We start from the raw sequence: 20,972 nt of genomic DNA, 5'->3' as shown, positions 1-20,972 counted from the left end.
ACTCAGAGGTTAGGTTCAAAGTCTGACGCAACTGAGATTATTCAAAGGTTGCTGAAAATTCGTGATTGTTGAAATCAATTAATGTAATTATGATATTATATCAATTAATGTAGTATTAATGTAATTATGATATTATATCAATTAATGTAGTATTAATGTAATTTATTTAATTTAATTTAATTAAATAAATATAATATTATATTTAATATTATAATAATTTAATTTAATTTAATTAATTTATTTAATGTAATTTATTTTATTCAGACGTTTTTCTCGTTATTCTTTAACAGCAGAGTTGTTCCCCAAAACGATTAATTAACATTACGCAAAATCGTTTGAAAAAAACTATAAAATATATTCAATTATTTCACATTATCATTTCTATTTAAAAAAGTCAGTTATCAGTCAACATCGCATTCGCATCAGGGATTTTAACGCCGGAAGCAGTTTTAAACTAACTAATGCGGATCCTATTCAAAAAATGTGTATATAAGTATCACGAATTTTGAAATTCCTTCGGAGAGTTTTCATTCGCACGTCATTGAATCCGGTGAAAACAACTTAATTGGTGATCGAGATGCTTTCGCGAGGAAGGAATTCGAACCATCCCTTGTCTGATGAAGTTTTCAAACCTTTGCTCTTTTCAACGAGTCCAAATTAAGAGAATACTTTCGAGATTCGATTATCACTTTCTAATATGTGTCAGGATTTAATTGAAGCAGCCATGTTTTCAACATCGCGAGCCGTACACTTAAGAAGATTGCTTGCTCGTCCTACGCTTAATCATTTCGAAAGTTCTGATTGCTCTAGTTCCGGGAGAAAAGTGATATATTTTTAACAAATATTTCGATCGTTTAATTCCTCTGGGCAAAGAATCAGGGATTTATACTCATATTAGAGACTTCATATAATTTTTCGAGACAATTTGACGCACAAGATTATAGACAATCACGTCATTCTTATGTTGTGTCAGTAGTACGTAACGGACAGTTGTTTGCATTGGGATGATGATACACCGTGTCATTGAAGTCCGAGTTCAACGGCTCGACACGCATTGTCTTTGAAAGGCTGATAAAGGAGCGTTTAGTCTACTGTAAAACGGCATATTGACCTGGTTCTCAAACCCCCATTGTATTTAATCACATAACTCCTGGATTAGGCTGAAATCAGGACTCCGGAATATAAGACCGAGTCAAGGTGTGACCAATCTTTTTTGTTTTCTGGTCCTCGTTAAAAGAATACAGCCCGTTTTGTGTCTAATCGGGAAAGAAAACCCGTTTTATGCTGGAGGAAGGAAACCAGTTCTGTGTTCCATCGAAAAAGAAAACCAGTTTTGCGCCTCATCGAGAAAGAAACCCTTAAGCCGGGTTTTCCTAGGAGCAGGTTTTCTGTGTCGCGCGCAACGTGATTCGAACAGCGTGACACGCCGTCCACTCGCCAATAAGAAAATTAGTATGACTGTTTTCCTACAGAGCGCAATACGACTCACGACAGCGTTTTACGTCGGGTGTGATTGGCAGACTGCTTCTGGAGGTGTCAAATGCGTCGTGCGCCCGCGCGTTTTGCCGATGTTATCTTCACTCTTGTGCGTTTCTTTTCCCTTCCCTTCAAACCGAAGCATGCAGATGACAGAGTAGCTGATGCAAAGCCATGTACTATAATATAGACGCCCTGATCTGATGCGCCACGTTAGGAAAACACAAACGCGTAACGTGATTATGTAACACGTTTCTGCCGGCGCGAAATACTCTAATTCGGTTCATGCAGCGCAAAGAAACCTAATTCTAGAAACCTAAGAGCTCCTGGAGCGTATCTGATGTTATGAGATTCGACGTTTGATACACGTAGCTACTGCATTTCAGAAAGTTAATTACATACCTTTCTTTTCATATTGGCACAAGTAAAATTTCTTTTGACTGCCGTCACAGCAAGCACAGGTGACGTCATCTGAAGGTAACTCGCAAGTGCAGCAATAACTCATGGCCATCTCGTCCGTTTCTGAACCTTCGCATTTCGACGTCACTTGATCTAAATCATTAATATACCTGACAATTAGTGAAACGGCGACTGAATCCTTTAAAAATATCTTCAGCGATTTGATACTAAGAGTAAATATCATCATGTGGTGAATCTATTGGCACAAATATATTTTAATAAGGTTTTTTTTTTGCTACTTAACCACCAGTTTGAGCGTCGTCCAAACGTATCCACGTCGGGCCATTGAATTTCTCCGCTAGATGACGGCATTTGGTAGCTTTATCCTCATACGATAATGATCCGTAGATCTTTCCACCGGAACTACCGCAAACTTCTGAAGCACCTTCATATGTATTAATTGAACTTTGGTCCGTTTCCGAACCACCGAAACACAGCGATTCTAAGCCGTCTTGGTAACCATCGGAGCATGTTGGACCTGTAATAAAATAATATTCCTCAATAATTACATTTTCCTTAAGTATGAGATCATTTCCTCGTGATAATATTCTCACATTTAGAAATTTTTGTTGTGTTTCGGTTCATATTATATCGAATTGTAATTTCACGTAAACGTTCTTAAAAATTACTGAAGTATTCTAGAACTTTCTAGAATTTCTCCAAGCTATAGAAACATTCGTTTAAACCACTTGAGATAATTTTAAAAATTGTTTTTCCCATACGGGATCATTAAACGAGAAATCTTTAAAGAGCCATCTGGAAGTCCTTATGAAAGTATTTAAATAATGCGCCCGCTTACTGGAGAATACTTTGTCGGTGTATTCGATCTTCTTGCCTCTGCGGTTGGTAACGACGACGAACTCGTAGTCTTTGTTGACCTTCAAACCACTGAATGAAGTGTTTGATGCGGATCCCGTTGTCTCGAGCACCGGTTCACCATCGCCATCAAGTACTTTGATAGAGATTTCTTCTGCGCCTCGACCTTTCGCTTCCAGTCGTGGGCTCCGCACTTCAATGAAACCGTTGTTGGTTATCCTCACGGAAATTGGTTCGTTCGGATCTAATATGGGTGATATCAAATTGGAGTGTTCGTTTCAGAGCTCTATCAAATATCATCACGCATTTTATGTTTCATTCTTCTCATATTTCACACATTAACTGTGTTTCTGAATATTCTTTTCATTTTCTCATTTTTCATTTTTTTTTGGACTTTCTTTTAATCATTTTTTTTTCTTTACCGCGTTTTTTCCGCCCTTTTAATTTTTTTTTCTATTTTTTAATATTCTTCTGTTTTGCTTTTCAACAATTTATTTTCGATGAATTTATTTTAATTTGTTTTCATTGAATTTATTCTATTTTTCCATTGAATTTATTCTATTTTTCCATTGAATTTATTCTATTTTTCCATTGAATTTATTCTATTTTTCCATTGAATTTATTCTATTTTTCCATTGAATTTATTCTATTTTTCCATTGAATTTATTCTATTTTTCCATTGAATTTATTCTATTTTTCCATTGAATTTATTCTATTTTTCCATTGAATTTATTCTATTTTTCAATTGAATTCATTCCATTTTTTCAACGAATCCATTTCTATTTTTTCATTGAATTTATTTCAATTGTTTTTCTTGTTTTTCATTGAATTTGATTTCAATTTTTTTTCATTCAGTTTTTTTTCATTCATTTCAATTTTTTTTACTGAATCAATTTTAACCTTTTTTCATGAATTTATTTTAAAATATTTCTTGAATTTATTTTTTTATTTTTTCGGTGAATTCAATTTTTTTAGCGATTGATTCTTTAACATTACTGTATTTAATTAATTATCCTCCTAACACCTCATTTTTCAATATAAGTAATTTGTTGCAGATTTCATTTTATCTAAACTTATTCACTGTTTTTTTTTTACTCATACATTATTTTCCCAAAATTTTCTCTATTTTTTCTGTTTTATGATTTTTCCTCCCAACATATGTTCAAACAATAAATGTGACTGCCATCTATTGTCGTACCATTTTTTAATGAAATAATCGTTCATTATTGTCAAATATTTTATTGTTTTTCAGAACGTTTCTATTTCATTAACTTTTTCATTATTTATTTTTGCTATTGAATACAGCTCATGCACAAACATAAATTTAACTAATTTTCTTTCAGGTGTTTCGAAATTCATGAAAGTTTTTGATGTCGCTCTGCTATTATCACTATAATATTTTCTACAAAGCTGAAATCTTGTGAAATTGTGGTAATTTATGTTGAATCATAGGTAAATTTCTCGCAAAACACAATTTTTACCTACTGTACTTTGTTCGACGCTTACATATACACCAGTGACGTCATCGTAAGCGTACGGCCTCACGTCAATCACATAATCGGTAGCACGCTTCAGGTTCTCCAAAGTCAGTGACAATGATCCCTTCGGAGACATTAATGAGCCTCCAGTCGATCCTTGTTCATCTTCGGCTTCTGACCATCTAACCTCGTACTTCTGTACTGACCAGGAAATCGCTTCTGGCGGTTTCCATTCTACTCGTATGGAAGTTTGTGATTCAGGTACAGCGGACAGGTCAGCAACTTTTCCAATGTCCACTGAAAAGGAACAAACAAATCCATCATTAAGCTTGAGTAATGGCAATTTTAAAAAAAAATTATATGTTACGTAAATGTGATAAATCGTTTATCATACATAACAACCGGTTACTATGCGTACCATAACACCAAACATGGCCCCCAGTTATTATTATTATTCGTACCAATCGTCTTGCAAGTTTGATAAATTCATCACTTTTACGAGGTTGGCTGGTTTGAGGAAAAGGCGGACATGCATTTCGTGTTGCGGACGGGAATGATCTGGAAGTTGCTCCATATGATCTGGAAGGTCATTCCCGTCAAAGGACATGTCAAAGGACATGAAGTGTTTTCCAACAGGACTCGTGCCAGATTGAAAAAAAAAAAAAAACGTTCAACTGATTGAACAGGTGTCTGAGTGAAACGGACTTTAGGGGCAAACAGGATACCAAGCCTGATAGGATTGTTAGGACGCCACAAAAATCCTGTTTCGCACAGACACCGGTGCGATCGCTCAACGGTTTTTCGATCTGACAAGTGTCTTAAGGAAAAAATCAATCGCCAGTCTTCGGCTTCCAGAGCATTCCCGTCCGCAGCACTAAGGATGAAATGCATGTCCACCTTTTCCTGATTCGGGAAACCAGCCAATCCACAGTAGAAATGACGATAAGTGTCAAAACCATTTATGAGTTCAATGACAGCGCCGTCCAGCGGTTAACCACTTGCGTTGCGATCACGTATCGCATGACGAAAATTGCTCTTCAATGTCCATGAATTCTGAATCATCCTGTACATGAAATCGTGTTACTTACTTTGTACTTCGCGTGAACATACGCGATACCCTTTGCCCTGGCAGCAACATGTATAGACATCTTGATTTGAATTGTTGTATGAGCAACATCGAGGGCTGTTTTCCATATCGGGACACGTGTCCAGATTATCTGCAATGAGAAAAACTATGCTCAATAGATATATTTATTTCATCAATACATGTATATTTCTTGCCGGTCCGCAAATTATTTCTCATATTTCTGTCACTCAAAAGATAATTAGCATTGGAGATCTCCTGATTTTCAAAATTTACCTAATGACTGCTTGAGATCGCTTGTCTCGAACCAGTACCTTCTTCCACTGGGCAAAATTTCCGTAAGGTCCGAAATTTCAGACAGAGTCGAAGGTGACCAAATAGTTGCTCCATATTTGTCACACTGATCATCGCTGAATCCTTTTGAGAACCTCTCGATAATGAAGCACTTGTCGAACATGCTGAACCCATCAATAGCACAAGTTGGCCCTGAATAATGATTGAATCAAAAGTTAATTTTAAATTCCATTCTATAGGTGACTCAAGAATCCTCTAAATGAGTGTTCCTCAACCACTGGTCCAAGGACCGATGCAGGTCCATAAGAATTTCCTGCCGGTCTACGAAATATTTTATCCAATTTGATGTAGCCGCTACATAATTTCACATGTCTTTTATGTATATTTTTTGACGGTCTGCAAATAACTGCTCCTATTTATTAGTCGCTCCTCAAATTGTTTCGCTTGTTTATGTTTGTTTGTTTTTACAGTATTTCTCATTTTTGTGTATTTTTTTTCTGATTCACAAATTATTCCTCGTATTTCACATGTTTTTTTTTGGGGGGGATCGGGAATTATTTGTCCTTTTTGTATTCTTATGCCGGTCCGCAAATTATTTGTCCTTTTTGTATTCTTATGCCGGTCCGCAAATTATTTGTCCTTTTTGTATTCTTATGCCGGTCCGCAAATTATTTGTCCTTTTTGTATTCTTATGCCGGTCCGCAAATTATTTATCCTAATTGTGTTTCGCCGGTCCGCAAATTCATCCTCGAATTTACATATTTTTTTTCAAGATCAGCTAATTATCTCTCCCTTTTGTGTATTTTTTTGCCGGCCCGCAAATTATTTCTTGTACAGCACATTATTGCCCAGTTCGCACGTTTTTCCCTTTTGTATATTTTTTGCAGATCTGTAAATTATTTCTCCTATTTTTATGTTTTTGAGGGGGGGGGGGGGGTTTCTAAACAATTTCTCCTATTTATTTTATTTATTTAATTTTTTCAAGTCGCTGCTGTGGAAAGGTTGAAGAACATTGCTGTGAATTGCTGATACAACTGACACCAACGAAGTATCAGATCGAGAATCTTTCCTAACATCCGTGTTGCGCTCGAGCGGTGTTTTGGTAAGATGCTCGTCTACCACCGTGAAGGTTGCTGTCACGGTCCCATGTTCCATATCCGGGGAAGAATATAGATATTTTCCCTAACGAGCTTGCGGAGACTACTGATAGATGGCACTTTCATTTTCAACACACCTCATTAATAAGAGTAAATTGCAATATGGCTAGAGTTGGTGTTTAATGAAGTAGTTGTATCACCAATGTGAAAATACAGGGTGTTTCAAAAAGAATCATCCGATTAAAAAAAAATCATAACTATTCAGCTTTCAATCCATTTTGATCGAATAATGTATAAGTAGAAAGAGGAAAATCTCGAGTTTCACGCAGTTGCCGACAGGTAGTGCTAACGCTCTTCCTTCGGCCGCTACTTCAGTGTTAGTCAAGATGGCGACTGCACAACCGAAATCGTTTTGTGTTCTAGGCTTCGAGAAATGTGAGTCCGTAACAACTGTTCATCCTGCTTTTCGTCGACCCCTTGGGAATTTCAGTACCCTGGTGTTGAACTTCCTACCGCTCAGATCATTAGGCGATGGTATAAACAATTCCGAGACACGGGTTGTCTGTGTAAAGGGAAATTCCCCTGGCCGTCCCCGCATGTCAGACGAAAATGTGGAGCGCATCCGACAGAATTTCGCACGTAGTCCACAGAAATCCACTCGCAGTGGTTGCAAACATGCTCGCAAAAGTTTGGGATGAATTTGACTACCGTATATAGACATATATGCTAAAGAATAATATGCCAAGCATCGCAAGGTGGAGACATATTGAGCACCTTTAACTTTGTTTGCAAAAAAACTTCATGATTAGTCATGTAATGTAAAATTAATCTTATGTGTCTAATGGGTGTTCAATATTTTTCGTAATATACGCATTTCAAATCGGGTGATTCTTTTTGAAACACCCTGTATTCTGTATCTTATAGGAAAGAGAACCTACAATTATTCTCTCCCCATAACTCACTTGCAGTTAGTTCCTTCTCGATTCTCCAACTTCCATCCGAATTAGTGATTTCCATCTTGTATCGCTGTCCAGGTATCAGACCAGAAGTTACCAGTGACGAAGGAGTGCCCTCAAAATCTATTGTTGGCTCTCCATCTTCTTGACCGTCACCATCTTGAACAAGTATTCCTTTCAACTTTGAATCTTCTCTACCCGTCGCTAACAGGATGTCAACACGAGCTTCGAATTCTCCGTTAGCAGATATAGAATACCTTACATCTTCTTTTGGATCTTGACCCGAAAAAAAAATTGCGTTAATGAAAGTAAGGGAAATACAGGGTGTGTGAAAAGTCCATGAAACATTTCAAAAGTCGATTAGAAAAAAAAATCAATCAAAAAAGAGCGCGGTTTGCACTGAAATAACTTATGATGACGTAAAGATTTTTTTTTTTTAATGAATTAGGAAGAAATATTTTTTTAGAAATAGAAATTCTAATCATAGATTGCACTGTATCATAGAAACTCGACATAACATATAAATCTGTCAGCATATTTATTTCACGACGTAAAGACTCGCTAAGAAAGGGTCTTTCAAAATTCGACCCCTTAGGTGAGAGGAGGGTCATAAGGGTTGTTCAAAGGCTATATGGACAACAACTGAAGCTATAAATTTGGGGAGGACTTTTTTATTTCATGACGTCGAGACTCACTGAGAAGGAATTTCTCGATATTCGACCCTTAAGGGGGGGGGGGTCATGAGGGGGCTTCAAAGGTTACATAGAGAAATCAAGCCAAGCCATAACCTCTGAAGCTACAAGTATGAAATTTGGTCAGTATTTTTATTTTGTAATTAGACTTTTAGACTCACAAAGAAGGGATTTATTTCTAAAATTCATCCTGGCGTGGATGCAGTGCCATCTGAATTTTTTTCCTAATTCAGAACTATTCTATTCCTTTGAACTATTTTCTAATCTATCCAAGAAAAGAAAAAAAAACCTCTATGTCGTAATAAGCATTTTGTTGCGAACCGCGCTTTTTTTGTTATCTTGATTGGTTGATTTTTCTGAATTATATTTTGATATGTGTAGCACTTCAAGTCTAAATGTATGTCCGCTGATATAAATACAGAAGTTTCCAAAATGATCAAAACCTGCTCTTGATCATCGCATCAATTCATTTTTAAAGAAACGACTTAATACAGATAAAAATCGAGAGAAATACACACAGGATTTCTTGAACGGAGATTGTGGGATTCCGGAGTATGAAACTTCCGGTTCTAATCCCAGATTACTTCTTAGAAAATTAATGTTTCTCAGTTCAAGATGAAGACTGAGGTGGGCGAAATAAAAGGAAGTGCTGCTTTGTGTACAGAATTGATGAACATCAGCTGGTAAACGCCTCCACGGTATTAGTTGGAATTTCAGTTGATCCGAGGAAAATGCCATGTCGTTTGAAAGCTATGGGCATCTTTGCTGAACGCATGTTTTAAACTGCTGGTGTGTTTACATCGGTGGGATTCTCAACCTTTTTTTGTCCATGGCCCCCTTTCAACTATTTCTCATTCCTGTGGGCCCCCTCTTGCGAACATGAATAATTTTCTACTCCCCCCCCCCGCCCCGCCCCGCCCCCGTTTTTCAATTAGAAGATAGTTATTCAAAAATTGTCTGAAGTATGTAAATATGTTTGAATTTAATTTGATTAATTTTTAATTAATGAAAATAACTTAAGAGCAAAATAAACGTAATAGAATACAGTAAAACAAATAGAATAAATTATTTTCAGTCAATGTAAATTCTGTGCTTGAAGATGACACAATGTCATCAAGTTACTGTACTGGATGAAATTTGTATTATTTCCAAATTAGTTTATTTTTGTGTAAATAATTATGGTTTCAATGAGAAAATGCCAGTTGTAGCTTCCAAAATACGCATTCTTGTAGTGATAAAAATCACAAAAAAGTGGTAGCAAGTAGTTTTATTAATTTTATTCACTTCATGCGGATAAAAGTAGTATATAATGAGGGAGTAGCCACACAGAAATGCATCACAATTGAAAAGTTCAACCTTTCACATCATTTTCAAAAATAATGCATGCATGCATCAACGATATAGATTCATATTGTAGTCCTACTATGAATTTAAAAAAATTAACTAATATACGTGTGAAAAAATTTTAAATATTTGTTTGAAACATTCATTCCAGAGAAATCATGTACGCAGTCAGGGCTGGATTAACCATTAAGCAAAATAAGCACGTGCTTAGGGCATCAGTACAAAAGGGGCACCACAAAAATATATCAAATGGTATTTTCTTTTAATGTACAATTTTTTTTTAACATCGATCATTCGATAGAACATCCTGAAATTGAAAGAGCACTTGATTGTATAATAGAAGATCATTATCACAAGGATGGCACAAAAGATGAGAAACTAATAATATTGCGAACTAGACTTCACATTATTGCTGAGTTTTTCGATTAGCTTTCCACAATTTTCATAAAGTACGCCCAGGGCTGTCTTAACATTATCATACGCCCACATAAAAAGCCATTTTTCTGAGAGAGGCACTACTACCTAGCTAAAAATTTCTACCTACCGATTTGCATATTTACTCTTGAAAAGCGGAACCAGATCTAATACCACCTCGGAGAAGTGCTCATGCTGTAAACCAAGTTCTACAGAATAAGGAGATGATTTTTGTGGGTCATTAGTGGATCAAGTGTGTAGTTTGATCTATAGAAGTGAAAGAAATGCCACCAGGTGTAAATTACAAACTTGAGAATGTATCTAAAAGAAAAAAATACCCAATATAGCGGTGATTCATCAGAAATCAGATACCTATTGGCAGGGCCGTAACTGGATACTTGGTTAGCCAGGGCAACTACTCATTTAGGCACCCCCTCCCCCGTAATACTGAAGGATATGTTAAATAGTTACATTTGCGTTATTTTTTGTGATGCGCCCGGGGCACCGGACCCACCTGCCCCCCCCCCCCCATTAGTTGCGGCCCTGCTTATTGGTAGTATTATAGCCATTCTAAGATTCAATGGTTTCTCCTTGGAGTGTTATTACAGCCTTTATCTCATCAACAGTTCGTCGTAGTGGTATGGTTCTAATTTTCAAAATGTGACCAGAAATCACCATGTACGAGTTTCGAAGATGAAAATACACTGTACACAAAATAAGAAAATGGAAACTGGAATGGAAAATGGAAATGGAATTTGCCGCTGTGGTGGTCGAGTGGTTATAATGCCGGACTCGTGATGCGAGGATCCGGGTTCGAACCCCACAGTGGTGGTCGGCTGAAGTTGGTTTTCTGTGGTTCCCAACTTCAAGGCGCAAATGCGAGCCGATCTCCCCGTTAAAAAGTCTCGCCACAGAGAGCAACAGTCCTACAACGATAAATCATTTCAATCATAACACTTCACTCATAGTTAGTAAAACTGGGGGCAGATGACAGCACTACACATAACAAGCATTACACAGAAACAAAACTTTACGTCAGGTTGCACTACACGTACACGCACATTCCCGCATGTACCGATTCGTTGGGGGGTTCCGGGGGGGGTGCATGTGTGGTGTAGCAGTAGTAGGTAGGGACTCGGGGATCCATGATGTTCTTAAGTCAGCCACCTCGTTGGGCAATTTGCCTGTTGTGGCGTTGTATTTGTATTTGTATATTTGTATAAATTTTTATATGATCTTCCCCTCTACCCAACCATCCTCTGACTCCCAATTAGACAGTTGTTGCTCTTTCTTTTCTGAGCCCAACAAACAAATTACATGTTATTAACTGCATTATTCCCTAAGATATTTAAATTCAAAAATCGGAGACGGGTCCGGGCTTAGGAGAATTTTCCGGGCCAATGCAAAAAAAAAAATTTGCGGCTCCCTCTAAAAAAATTTTATGTAGTGGCTCCCCGACTTATACAAACTTTTCGAGTTACGAACATAAATCTTGAAGGGGAAAATTTTTTTCACAAAGAACGTATTCTATTACATTCATTTTTTTCATTATTTCAGGAACGCGTTGATAGTCTGGATCGTAATTAAACACGATCCATTGAAAGGGAATGGCATTTAAATTAATTTTACAAAATTCATAAGTTATTAATAATAATTGGCGCGTCGTCCACCTGCTGACACTTCATCGTAGCTCCAATCATATTGAACAGACATAAATTTTTGTCATACTTTTAAAGCGCTTCATTCATCTCTTTATCAAATATACGTTGCGATTCGGTAACTTTGGTCATTTTTCGAATCTTTTATTGGTGTTTTTGTTTAATTAATGTAAATTAATAGAAGTAAAGGAATCAAGTACTGGAATTCCATGACCCCCTACAAGGGTGGGGCTGACAGGCAGGATCGTCTTAGGAGCATCATGGGTCCCGAGCCCAGGGATTCTTTTGGATGCCCTACCTGAAAAATTCTCGAAAAATTCAGCTACATCTCGTTTTTCTGAGGCACCTTTTCTCTTGAGGCCCTTCGGTCAGGGCCCGGGGTGGGGAAAGCATGCGTTAAGACGGCACTGCCTAAGGTTCGCGCCAGGCGTCCTCCTTTTTCAGTTTTGAATCTGGTAACCCTATCTGATGACCACATAATTTTCACTTACTTGTTCGATCATCCATATTGTCCGAATGTTTTTGTGGAAAGAAATAATTATTTTTTTCTACATAAAATCGATTGTTGCAAATTTACGAATTTCGTTATCAAAATTTTCGCCTCATAAAAAAATTTCATGCCAAAAAATGGCAAAGAGCTCTCTATCTCTCTTTCATCATCTCACGAGTTGCCGGAAATTTCGAGATTAAATGGCAGCACCAACAGTATATAAATCAAGCCTCCGGAGAGAGTATGACGTCAGCAGTCTCCGCCTTGGCAATGCTGAGTCCCCCCAACATCTTTCGTCTGAACATCACGTGACTCGGTGAAATCAAACACGATCCCCTGTTATTTCCTTATGGGGCCATTCAAGTATTACGTAAGCAGATTTTCAGTCATTTATGACCCCTTCCCCCTCCCCCTGTCAGTAAAAGTCATCAAAACACTGATCCCCCCTGTCAGCAAAATTTCGTCAGCAGCTTAGAATATTTCATATCTTCAAAAAGGAGCGGTTGATGACGTGAGCAACCTTCAAATCCCCCCTCTCCACTTGTCATCAAAAGTCAGAAAATCCGAAACCCCCTCCCTCCCCCCTCGATGCTGGCGTAATACTTGAATGTCCCCTATGGCATAAGTATCAGTTTAAAACAATAAATGAAAAAATAATTTCATCATCGACGAGATAATTCCAAAATTAATGAAAGTTATAATTTCAGCTTTAAAGAAAGATAATTTCAGCAATAATGAAAGAAAATATTCTAGAATTAATGTAAGAATTACAGCATTGATGAAAGTGATAATTACAGCATTGATAAAAGTGATAATTCCAGAATTAATGAAAGAGATAATAATAAAATTAATGAAAGAGATGATAATAATAAAATTAATGAAAGATAATAATAAAATTAATGAAAGATAATAATAAAATTAATGAAAGATAATAATAAAATTAATGAAAGATAATAATAAAATTAATGAAAGAGATAATAATAAAATTAATGAAAGAGATAATAATAAAATTAATGAAAGATAATAATAAAATTAATAAAAGATAATATTCCAGAATGAAGGAAAGAGATAATTCCAGAATGAAGGAAAGAGATAATTCCAGAATGAAGGAAAGAGATAATTCCAGAATGAAGGAAAGAGATAATTCCAGAATGAAGGAAAGAGATAATTCCAGAATGAAGGAAAGAGATAATTCCAGAATGAAGGAAAGAGATAATTCCAGAATGAAGGAAAGAGATAATTCCAACATTAATGAAAGAGACAATTCCAGAATTAATGAAAGAGACAATTCCAGAATTAATGAAAGAGACAATTCCAGAATTAATGAAAGAGACAATTCCAGAATTAATGAAAGAGACAATTCCAGAATTAATGAAAGAGACAATTCCAGAATTAATGAAAGAGACAATTCCAGAATTAATGAAAGAGACAATTCCAGAATTAATGAAAGAGACAATTCCAGAATTAATGAAAGAGACAATTCCAGAATTAATGAAAGAGACAATTCCAGAATTAATGAGATATAATTTCAGCATTAATGAAAGAAATAATTTCAGCATTAATGAAAGAAATAATTTCAGCATTAATGAAAGAAGCAAATCCAGAATTGATTAGAGCAATTATTTCAGAAGTAATGAAAGAAATAATAATTAATGAAGGAAAATTCCAGAATTAATGAAGAAAAATCCAGGATTGATGAATAAAAATTTAAGAAATGATGAAAGAAATTATTCTAGTATTAATGAAATAAATAATTTAATCTTTTCTCACCTTTAGATGAATTCTCTATCTTTTTTTTAAATCTTTAAAATCCAATATTTAGAGACCGAACTGTACATTTCTATGGGAAAATTGCCAGGCGGGAAGTTTGTTTTCACCGAGTCACGCCTCACATTTGATGTCGCTGCAGTCGCGGCGGCTGGAAGCTCCCTCCAGTAATATAATCTCTGTCGTCTGCTTCGTTCCAAATTACTTGTTTTCGGCGTCTCCTTGTGTCCTGAAAAAATTACCGAACTGGCAGTTCGAACTTCCAGTTCCGTTTGTGAGCTTAGCTTGTAGGGAGCCGAACAAACCGACTTCTTGTCTGTCGTCTGCTCATTATGAGGTGATTTGTTTTGGACGCCTCCTTATGCTCAAATAAAATAACCGAACTTATAGTTTGAATTTCCAGTTCAGTTTACGAGCTTTATTTATAAGGAACTAAGCGGAATAAAGACTGTAGTTTTTTTACTTTAAACTTCCTCATCACCACATGAGTCACTTTCAAATTTGATATTAGATGGCAGCACATTACTATAAAGTGGAGTGTGGGAAAATTCACTTTTTACGATCCTACCTGTGGTCTGCTTGTGTGGAGGTCCTTTGTTTTGAATGTCTCTTTGGGTCTTGAATAAGGACCACAAAGGTGAATGAGGACTTCAGTTTTCTATACCTGAGCTTCGCCATCACCACATAAGGCACTTCTAATTTTGATGGTAGGTAGCAGCACCAACAATATTTTTAAAAATGAATGTCTTAAAGTGTATTCTAGAGTATTAAATTAATTTTAATTCCCTTAAAATTGTCAGTGCCATTGAGAATTCGCTGCAAATGCTACAAGGCAAAAAAAAAACGGCATAACATTTCGATTCACCCGGTATATACGGATTTTGTCATTGCGTAACGCAGTGACAAAGCTGTTCATATGAACATAATAATGATTCATTATCAGGATTTCAAGCCCATCGGATAATATAAATAATCAGATTTTCAAATAAGAAAATTATCAGTTTGTTGACTTCAACTTCGATACTGTCAAAATCTGATATTTCATTGGATGACAAGCTACCTTCAAGTGGCTTTTTGGTTCATAATGTGGCCGCTATTTCGCAGGCGAACGAAGCAACGTGCCAGTGACTTGAACACAATATTTCACATAATAGTCTGTACTATATTTAATATACAAGGTGCATAGGTAACGGGGCATATGACATTTTACTGGCGAACCATTGGTCCTAGAAACATACTTCCAATTGGAAAAAGCACCCGAATAATGTGTAGTACTCAGATATTTGATTCATGTTGCCAGGGGTTACATTAGTTATTAAAATAAAAATGTTAACTTTTTATGCGGACACCCTGTGCCCCAAATGCCAATCGGAAAGTTGTTTCTCGGTCTCCAACAAAAGAATTCATCGTTTCTAAGTGCAATATTCACTGAGATATTCGAAGAAAGTTGGAAAAAAAACATCATTAAATGCGAGGAAACCATTTTACCCGCATTTAATGCAATTTTTTTCCCAAATTTCCTCAATTTTTCGAATTTGCATATCTCGGTGAATATTGCTCTTAGAAACGTGAAATTATTTTAGTTGTCATCGGAAAAGACAGAGCAACAACTTCTTTATTGGGTTCTTTGGCACACGGGGAAGGTGTAAAAAAGTTGTTTTTTTATATTATAACTATACAACCCCTTACAACATGACTGACATATCTGAGTTGGACACGTGATTTGGATACTTTTTCTAGTTGGGTATGTCTTTACGACTAACGGCTCGCCAGTAAAGTGCCATACGCCCTGTTACCCATGCAGCCTGCATATACACGTAAAAAAATAGTTTGACACGAAATACAGTCGACTCACATTTTACGAATACCGTTATAACGGGAAAAAATACCGTTTTAAGGAAAACTTTTCTAATTCCCCGGATAAGTTTCCTTCGAACAATATAAAAATCAGAAATTCCTTTGTAACGAAACTTCTTTATTACTCCGGTCTCTTGCAGTTCATTTTAATGGGGTTTGACTATATTCACATGGTTCACGGAACCTTTGCCCCCGATATTTCGCCTCCGACATTTCGTCTCCGACATCTCGCCCCTGGCACGTTTCGTCCCCAGTACATTTCGCCCCTGACATCTCACCCCGGTACATTTAGCCCCCGGAAATTTCGCCCCGGACATTTCACACCGGGAATTTCGCCCTGACCTTTCGCCTGCCCTGACCATATCAGTGACCCAGTGAGTGACCACATGAGTGACTCAGTGAGTGACCATATGAGTGACTCAGTGAGTGACCATATGAGTGACTCAGTGAGTGACCATATGAGTGACTCAGTAAGTAATCAAGTAAATCGGAAATTTATCTCTGATATTTCGCCAGCCCTTATCGTACGCGTGACTCTATGAGTGAACATATGAATGATGGTACAAGTGACCAAGTGAGTGACCACATGAGTGATCAAGTGAGTTGGACATTTACTCGTGACATTTTGCTTCCCCTGATCGCATGAGTGACCAAGTGAATGAATACATGAGTGATCGAGTGAATTGAAAATTTATCCCCGGACATTTCACCTGCCCTGACCATATGAGTGACCCAGTGAGTGATCATATGAGTTACTCAGTGAGTAATCAAGTGAATCGGAAATTGACCCCCTGTCATTTTGCTTACCTTGACCGTACGCGTGACCGTATGAGTGAATATATGAATGACAGTGTGAGTGACCACACCGGTGTGAGTCGTAAATTTGGGAAAAATATTTTATGCTTAAACTGAAAATTCTAAATTCTTAGAATCCATTAAAGTGTGAGTCACTTGGTCACTCAGTGCTACGTAACCACCTATAAAAGGGGATGAGGAGGATCATCTTTGCAGACACTCCACCCTCGCACTTTGGCAATCACTCAATTGCTCACTCTGTCAATCACTCAGTCGCTCACTGGGTCAATCATACGGTCATTCACTTTCGGTCATTCACAATCTTTCGGTCACTCATGCAGTCATTCACTTTATCAATCTTTCGGTCACTCATGCAGTCACTCCCTTGGTCACTCACACGGTCAGTCCCTTGATCACTCACTTGAACACTCGTACCGTCACTCACCTGGTCACATATACAGTCACTCACTTGGTCACTCATGCGGTCAGTCACTCGGTCACTAATACGGTTAATCACTTAGTCTCTCCCTTGATCACTCATATGCTCAATCACTCAGTCACTCGCAAATTTATTCAAGCATTCACTCTGTCTTTCATTCCGTCAGCCACTCGGTCACTCATACGCTCAATCATTCACTAGGAAACTTATACCAGTATTTAATTAGCCACTCACTTGGTCACTCATTCGGTCAGCCACTTATTCACTCAACCGTTCCATCGCTCAATTCCTCCCTTTGTCACTGACGCGTTCAATCCCACTATCACTCACTTGATCACTCATACAGTTAATCACTTGGTCGCTCATGCGGTCATTCATTTGCCCACTCATACGGCCATTCGGTCAGTCACGTGGTCACTGATACGGTCATTCACTCATAAAGTCAATTGCACACTAGTTTATACGGTCACTCACGGGGTGAGTCATTCTGCCACTCGCTCAGTCATTTGTACGGTCATTAGCGCACTCCTACAGTTCATGTCACACCCACTTGGTCACTCATACGGTCACTCGATCATTCACACGGTCACTCATACAGTCAATCACTCATATGGTCACTCGATCACTCATACGGTCACTCATACGTTCAGGGCAGGTGAAATGTCAGGTGTGAATTTTTCGGGGGCCAAACGCACCAGGGGCAAAATGTACCGGGGCGAAATTTCCGGGGGACAAATGTAACGGGGACGAAACGTTCCAGGGGCGAGATGTCGGGGGCGAAAGTTCCGGATCCCTATTCACACACACCAAAAAAAATCTGATATTTTTCCACTAAAGTAATCGAACTTTTGCAATATGATGTGAAAGCAGCCCTTTTTATCATGATTATGTCATTTTACTTTTAAAAATTTAAGAAGGAAACAAAAGGAAGAAAGGGTGGGGAGAGAAAAAAAGAAAATGGCCAAGGGGGGCTCGGTTGTGCGTAAATGCCTTGAAATTCCACTTGTGCGCAAGGGGATTCGGGCCTCACTCTCAGTTTTATGTCAAAATTTCACATTTATGAGACGTTTGACTACGGTCACGATTAACCTCTATATATATATAGCTTTCAATATTAAAATATTTCATTTATACGAAGCACAATTTCAATTATTTGACATTTTCATTTTGACTCGAACTCCAAATCTTTGGCATTTAGACATCATTTCTAACTATCAAATCCACGAGATTTTTGCAGATTGTGAAAAATGCGTCGCTGAATTGGTTTTGTATGCGTATTATCAACACTAAAAACCACAAATTTTAGGTTGACAGATACAAAGAGTCGCATTGAGCGGGTTATGGACATTTCAAAGTGAAGACTTGCGTGAGAATTTATTACACTTTTCCAAGAAATCAGCAGACGCAGAGAGTCTCAAATAGACTCAATAAGCTTTCCACAACATTGTTCTTGCAGGATAGGAAAATTGCATTGAAATTATTTCGGATGTTGCAGGCCAGTAGTAGGCCAGCAGCAGGCTTATGCAGTAGGGCAGTTAATAGGAAGCATTACAGTATAGATTAAAAAAACTTTAAATATGTGATGTCAATCTTAGAGGAAGTCCTAATACATTATCTGCTTGGATTGCATATGAAACCAATCCACAAACCAAATGACGTTAAGACCGTCTTAAATATGTTTAAAATCGCGTTTTTCCTATTCAATTAAAAGGAATGGCATATGAACACTTGCGATTGAAACAACATCAAATTTATGTAATTACAGTTTCTTAAGTTGTACAGCATAGTTTTAAAAAATTTAATTTCGCGGGTATTTTTCCCCATGTACGATTTGGTCTCTTGGAGTTCGTTATAACTGAATTCGACTTTATTTCTTTTTAGTAGAGGCAATGGGTTGCCACCCCCCACCCAAAAAATTCATAAAGCATTGTGGGGTTTTTTTTTTTTTTACAAGCTTTCATTTTTCACCCATCTACCTCTTGGATTGCTTTTACTACCAGCACTCGAAAGAATGTCAATGAATGATCAACAAATCTTTGTCTGCATTATTTATGGCAGCCCTCTTTGAATGAAAAGTCTTCGAACACACACAACTTTCTGTCTTTACAGTTACTCCATTTCGCTTTAAACCCCTTCTATAGTTTTTGTCAGGGCCTACTGTCACCCCCAAGTCGTAAACCTACCGAGATTACATGCAACGCTTTTTTTATTTCCTTCTTCATGTTGATGTTACTCGAATAGCGGAAAAATTGCGAAAAATATATTCTATGCATTTTGTTTGAAATTAAGTTTTTTAGTCAGTGACTAAAAAAAATTTAATTTCACAAACTTTTCATCGTGGCCCCCGTATCAGTAGCCGTGGCTCCCCTTTTGTAAGATTTTCATCCTTGCCCCCCCCCCCCGAGGCCATATGGCCCCCGGTTGAGAACCACTGGTTTACATCATACAGAGCCGCCGTCAGAGGTTTGCGTAACAATAGGTAAACTATTCGTGGCTTTCACAAATATTATGAAATTATTTCGTGCGTTAATTCTGAATTGCCATCATATCTAAAATTTTAAGAAGTCACCAACGAATAAGGCAAATATACGAGAGAGAAACACAAACCCTTCATTTCGACACACACAATGGGTGCCAAATGGACCCTACTTGGGTTGAATATCAAATCTCGACTCTAGGTTGCTCAGCGGAAAAAAGTACGCCTGCTCACTTCAGTTCGAGGTTCGATTGTAGCATTCGTGAAATGGGGAGTTGATTATATCGGGGGTCTGATAGTAGAATTCATTGAATAGCTGTTCGTTATATTGGGTTCCGATTGTATACGTATAAAAACTTGTAAGAGTTCATTGAATCAAAGAATTTGTTAAATGAAAGTTCGTTATATCGGGGTACGACCGTAAAATTTGTTAAATAAGAGCTCGTTAAATTATCGAGGTACATTCGTAAAATTTGTGACACATTATATGGGTGCGATCGTAAAGTATGTTAAGTGTAAGTTCGTTATATCGGGGTACGATAATAAAATTTTTTAAATGGGAGTTTGTTATAGCGAGGTTTTATTAGAACTTCTTACGTGTTGTGCATTTCATCGAAGCTTCGATCCGATAATCGACATCGATAAGTACAGCCTCGACGGCAACATCGTACTCCTTGAACTCGTCCAGTCCCGATACCAGGCAAGTGCTGGCAGTGGATGATGCGTTGGTCCGGACACATCTGTCGAAATCGTCCAGCTCCAGGCTCGCGGGTGATGGACAAGCAGACACTTCCACGAATGACGGCAGCCATCTTTCCGTCAGTTGTTGCCACTGGATTTCAAATGAGCTCCAAGACTTCACTTGACAAGACAGTGGCGCAACATCTCCCATTAACGCTTGTGAAGAGGACGAGAGGGAGAAAAAAAACGTTATTGCGATTTCTCGTGTTACAAAAAAAATTCTAATTATTAAAAACTCAACACAATTACAGTGCATGCCGCTTAATGTGATCACATCGGAACTCGGTACCTCTGACAACAATATAACCGATTTGTAACTATAATTCCGGTTGCAAATACGATGACCATATGTCCCGTTGGTCAAACGGTACGTATGGAAACGGGTGCATTACAAATTACGATACTTTTTATAATGTACGGTACTTTCTATGGATTCCCTTGTGAAAGACTTTCAGCCGATGAACTGTGAATGTGGTCAGTTGAAAGAAATTAACCAAGAAAGGAAACTTTTTTCACCTTACACATTCTTCCACTATATGGTAGCCATTGCAAAAGCAGTGCTACACGTACATGGAACGTAGCAGTTATTACGGCTCAATTAAGATATTGTCAACCTGAATACGGAAATTTTTGTCAATG

General features: G+C 37.5%; 1 protein-coding gene across 1 annotated transcript in view; it reads right to left on the bottom strand.

The window, feature by feature from the left end:
* The window catches only part of LOC149084146 (uncharacterized), a gene marked incomplete at its 5' end in the record, with an annotated part of 58,455 nt that overhangs the window by 16,607 nt on the left and 20,876 nt on the right, over positions 1 to 20,972 (bottom strand). Inside the window, 8 exons of the mRNA XM_089235269.1 lie at positions 1,879 to 2,028; positions 2,180 to 2,413; positions 2,735 to 2,995; positions 4,233 to 4,526; positions 5,318 to 5,446; positions 5,590 to 5,799; positions 7,667 to 7,936; positions 20,190 to 20,489. Of these exons, the coding sequence (XP_089091395.1) occupies positions 1,879 to 2,028; positions 2,180 to 2,413; positions 2,735 to 2,995; positions 4,233 to 4,526; positions 5,318 to 5,446; positions 5,590 to 5,799; positions 7,667 to 7,936; positions 20,190 to 20,489 (1,848 nt within the window). The remainder of the gene's footprint in view (positions 1 to 1,878; positions 2,029 to 2,179; positions 2,414 to 2,734; positions 2,996 to 4,232; positions 4,527 to 5,317; positions 5,447 to 5,589; positions 5,800 to 7,666; positions 7,937 to 20,189; positions 20,490 to 20,972) is intronic.

This window comes from Pholcus phalangioides, unplaced genomic scaffold, assembly GCF_987345545.1.
Source record: "Pholcus phalangioides strain wild (caught in Gottingen) unplaced genomic scaffold, Ppha-v1.0 ptg000008l_1, whole genome shotgun sequence".
Classification (NCBI taxonomy): domain Eukaryota; kingdom Metazoa; phylum Arthropoda; class Arachnida; order Araneae; family Pholcidae; genus Pholcus; species Pholcus phalangioides.
Note: the sequence above shows the minus strand (reverse complement) of the source record. Positions and strands in the feature narration are given on the sequence as shown.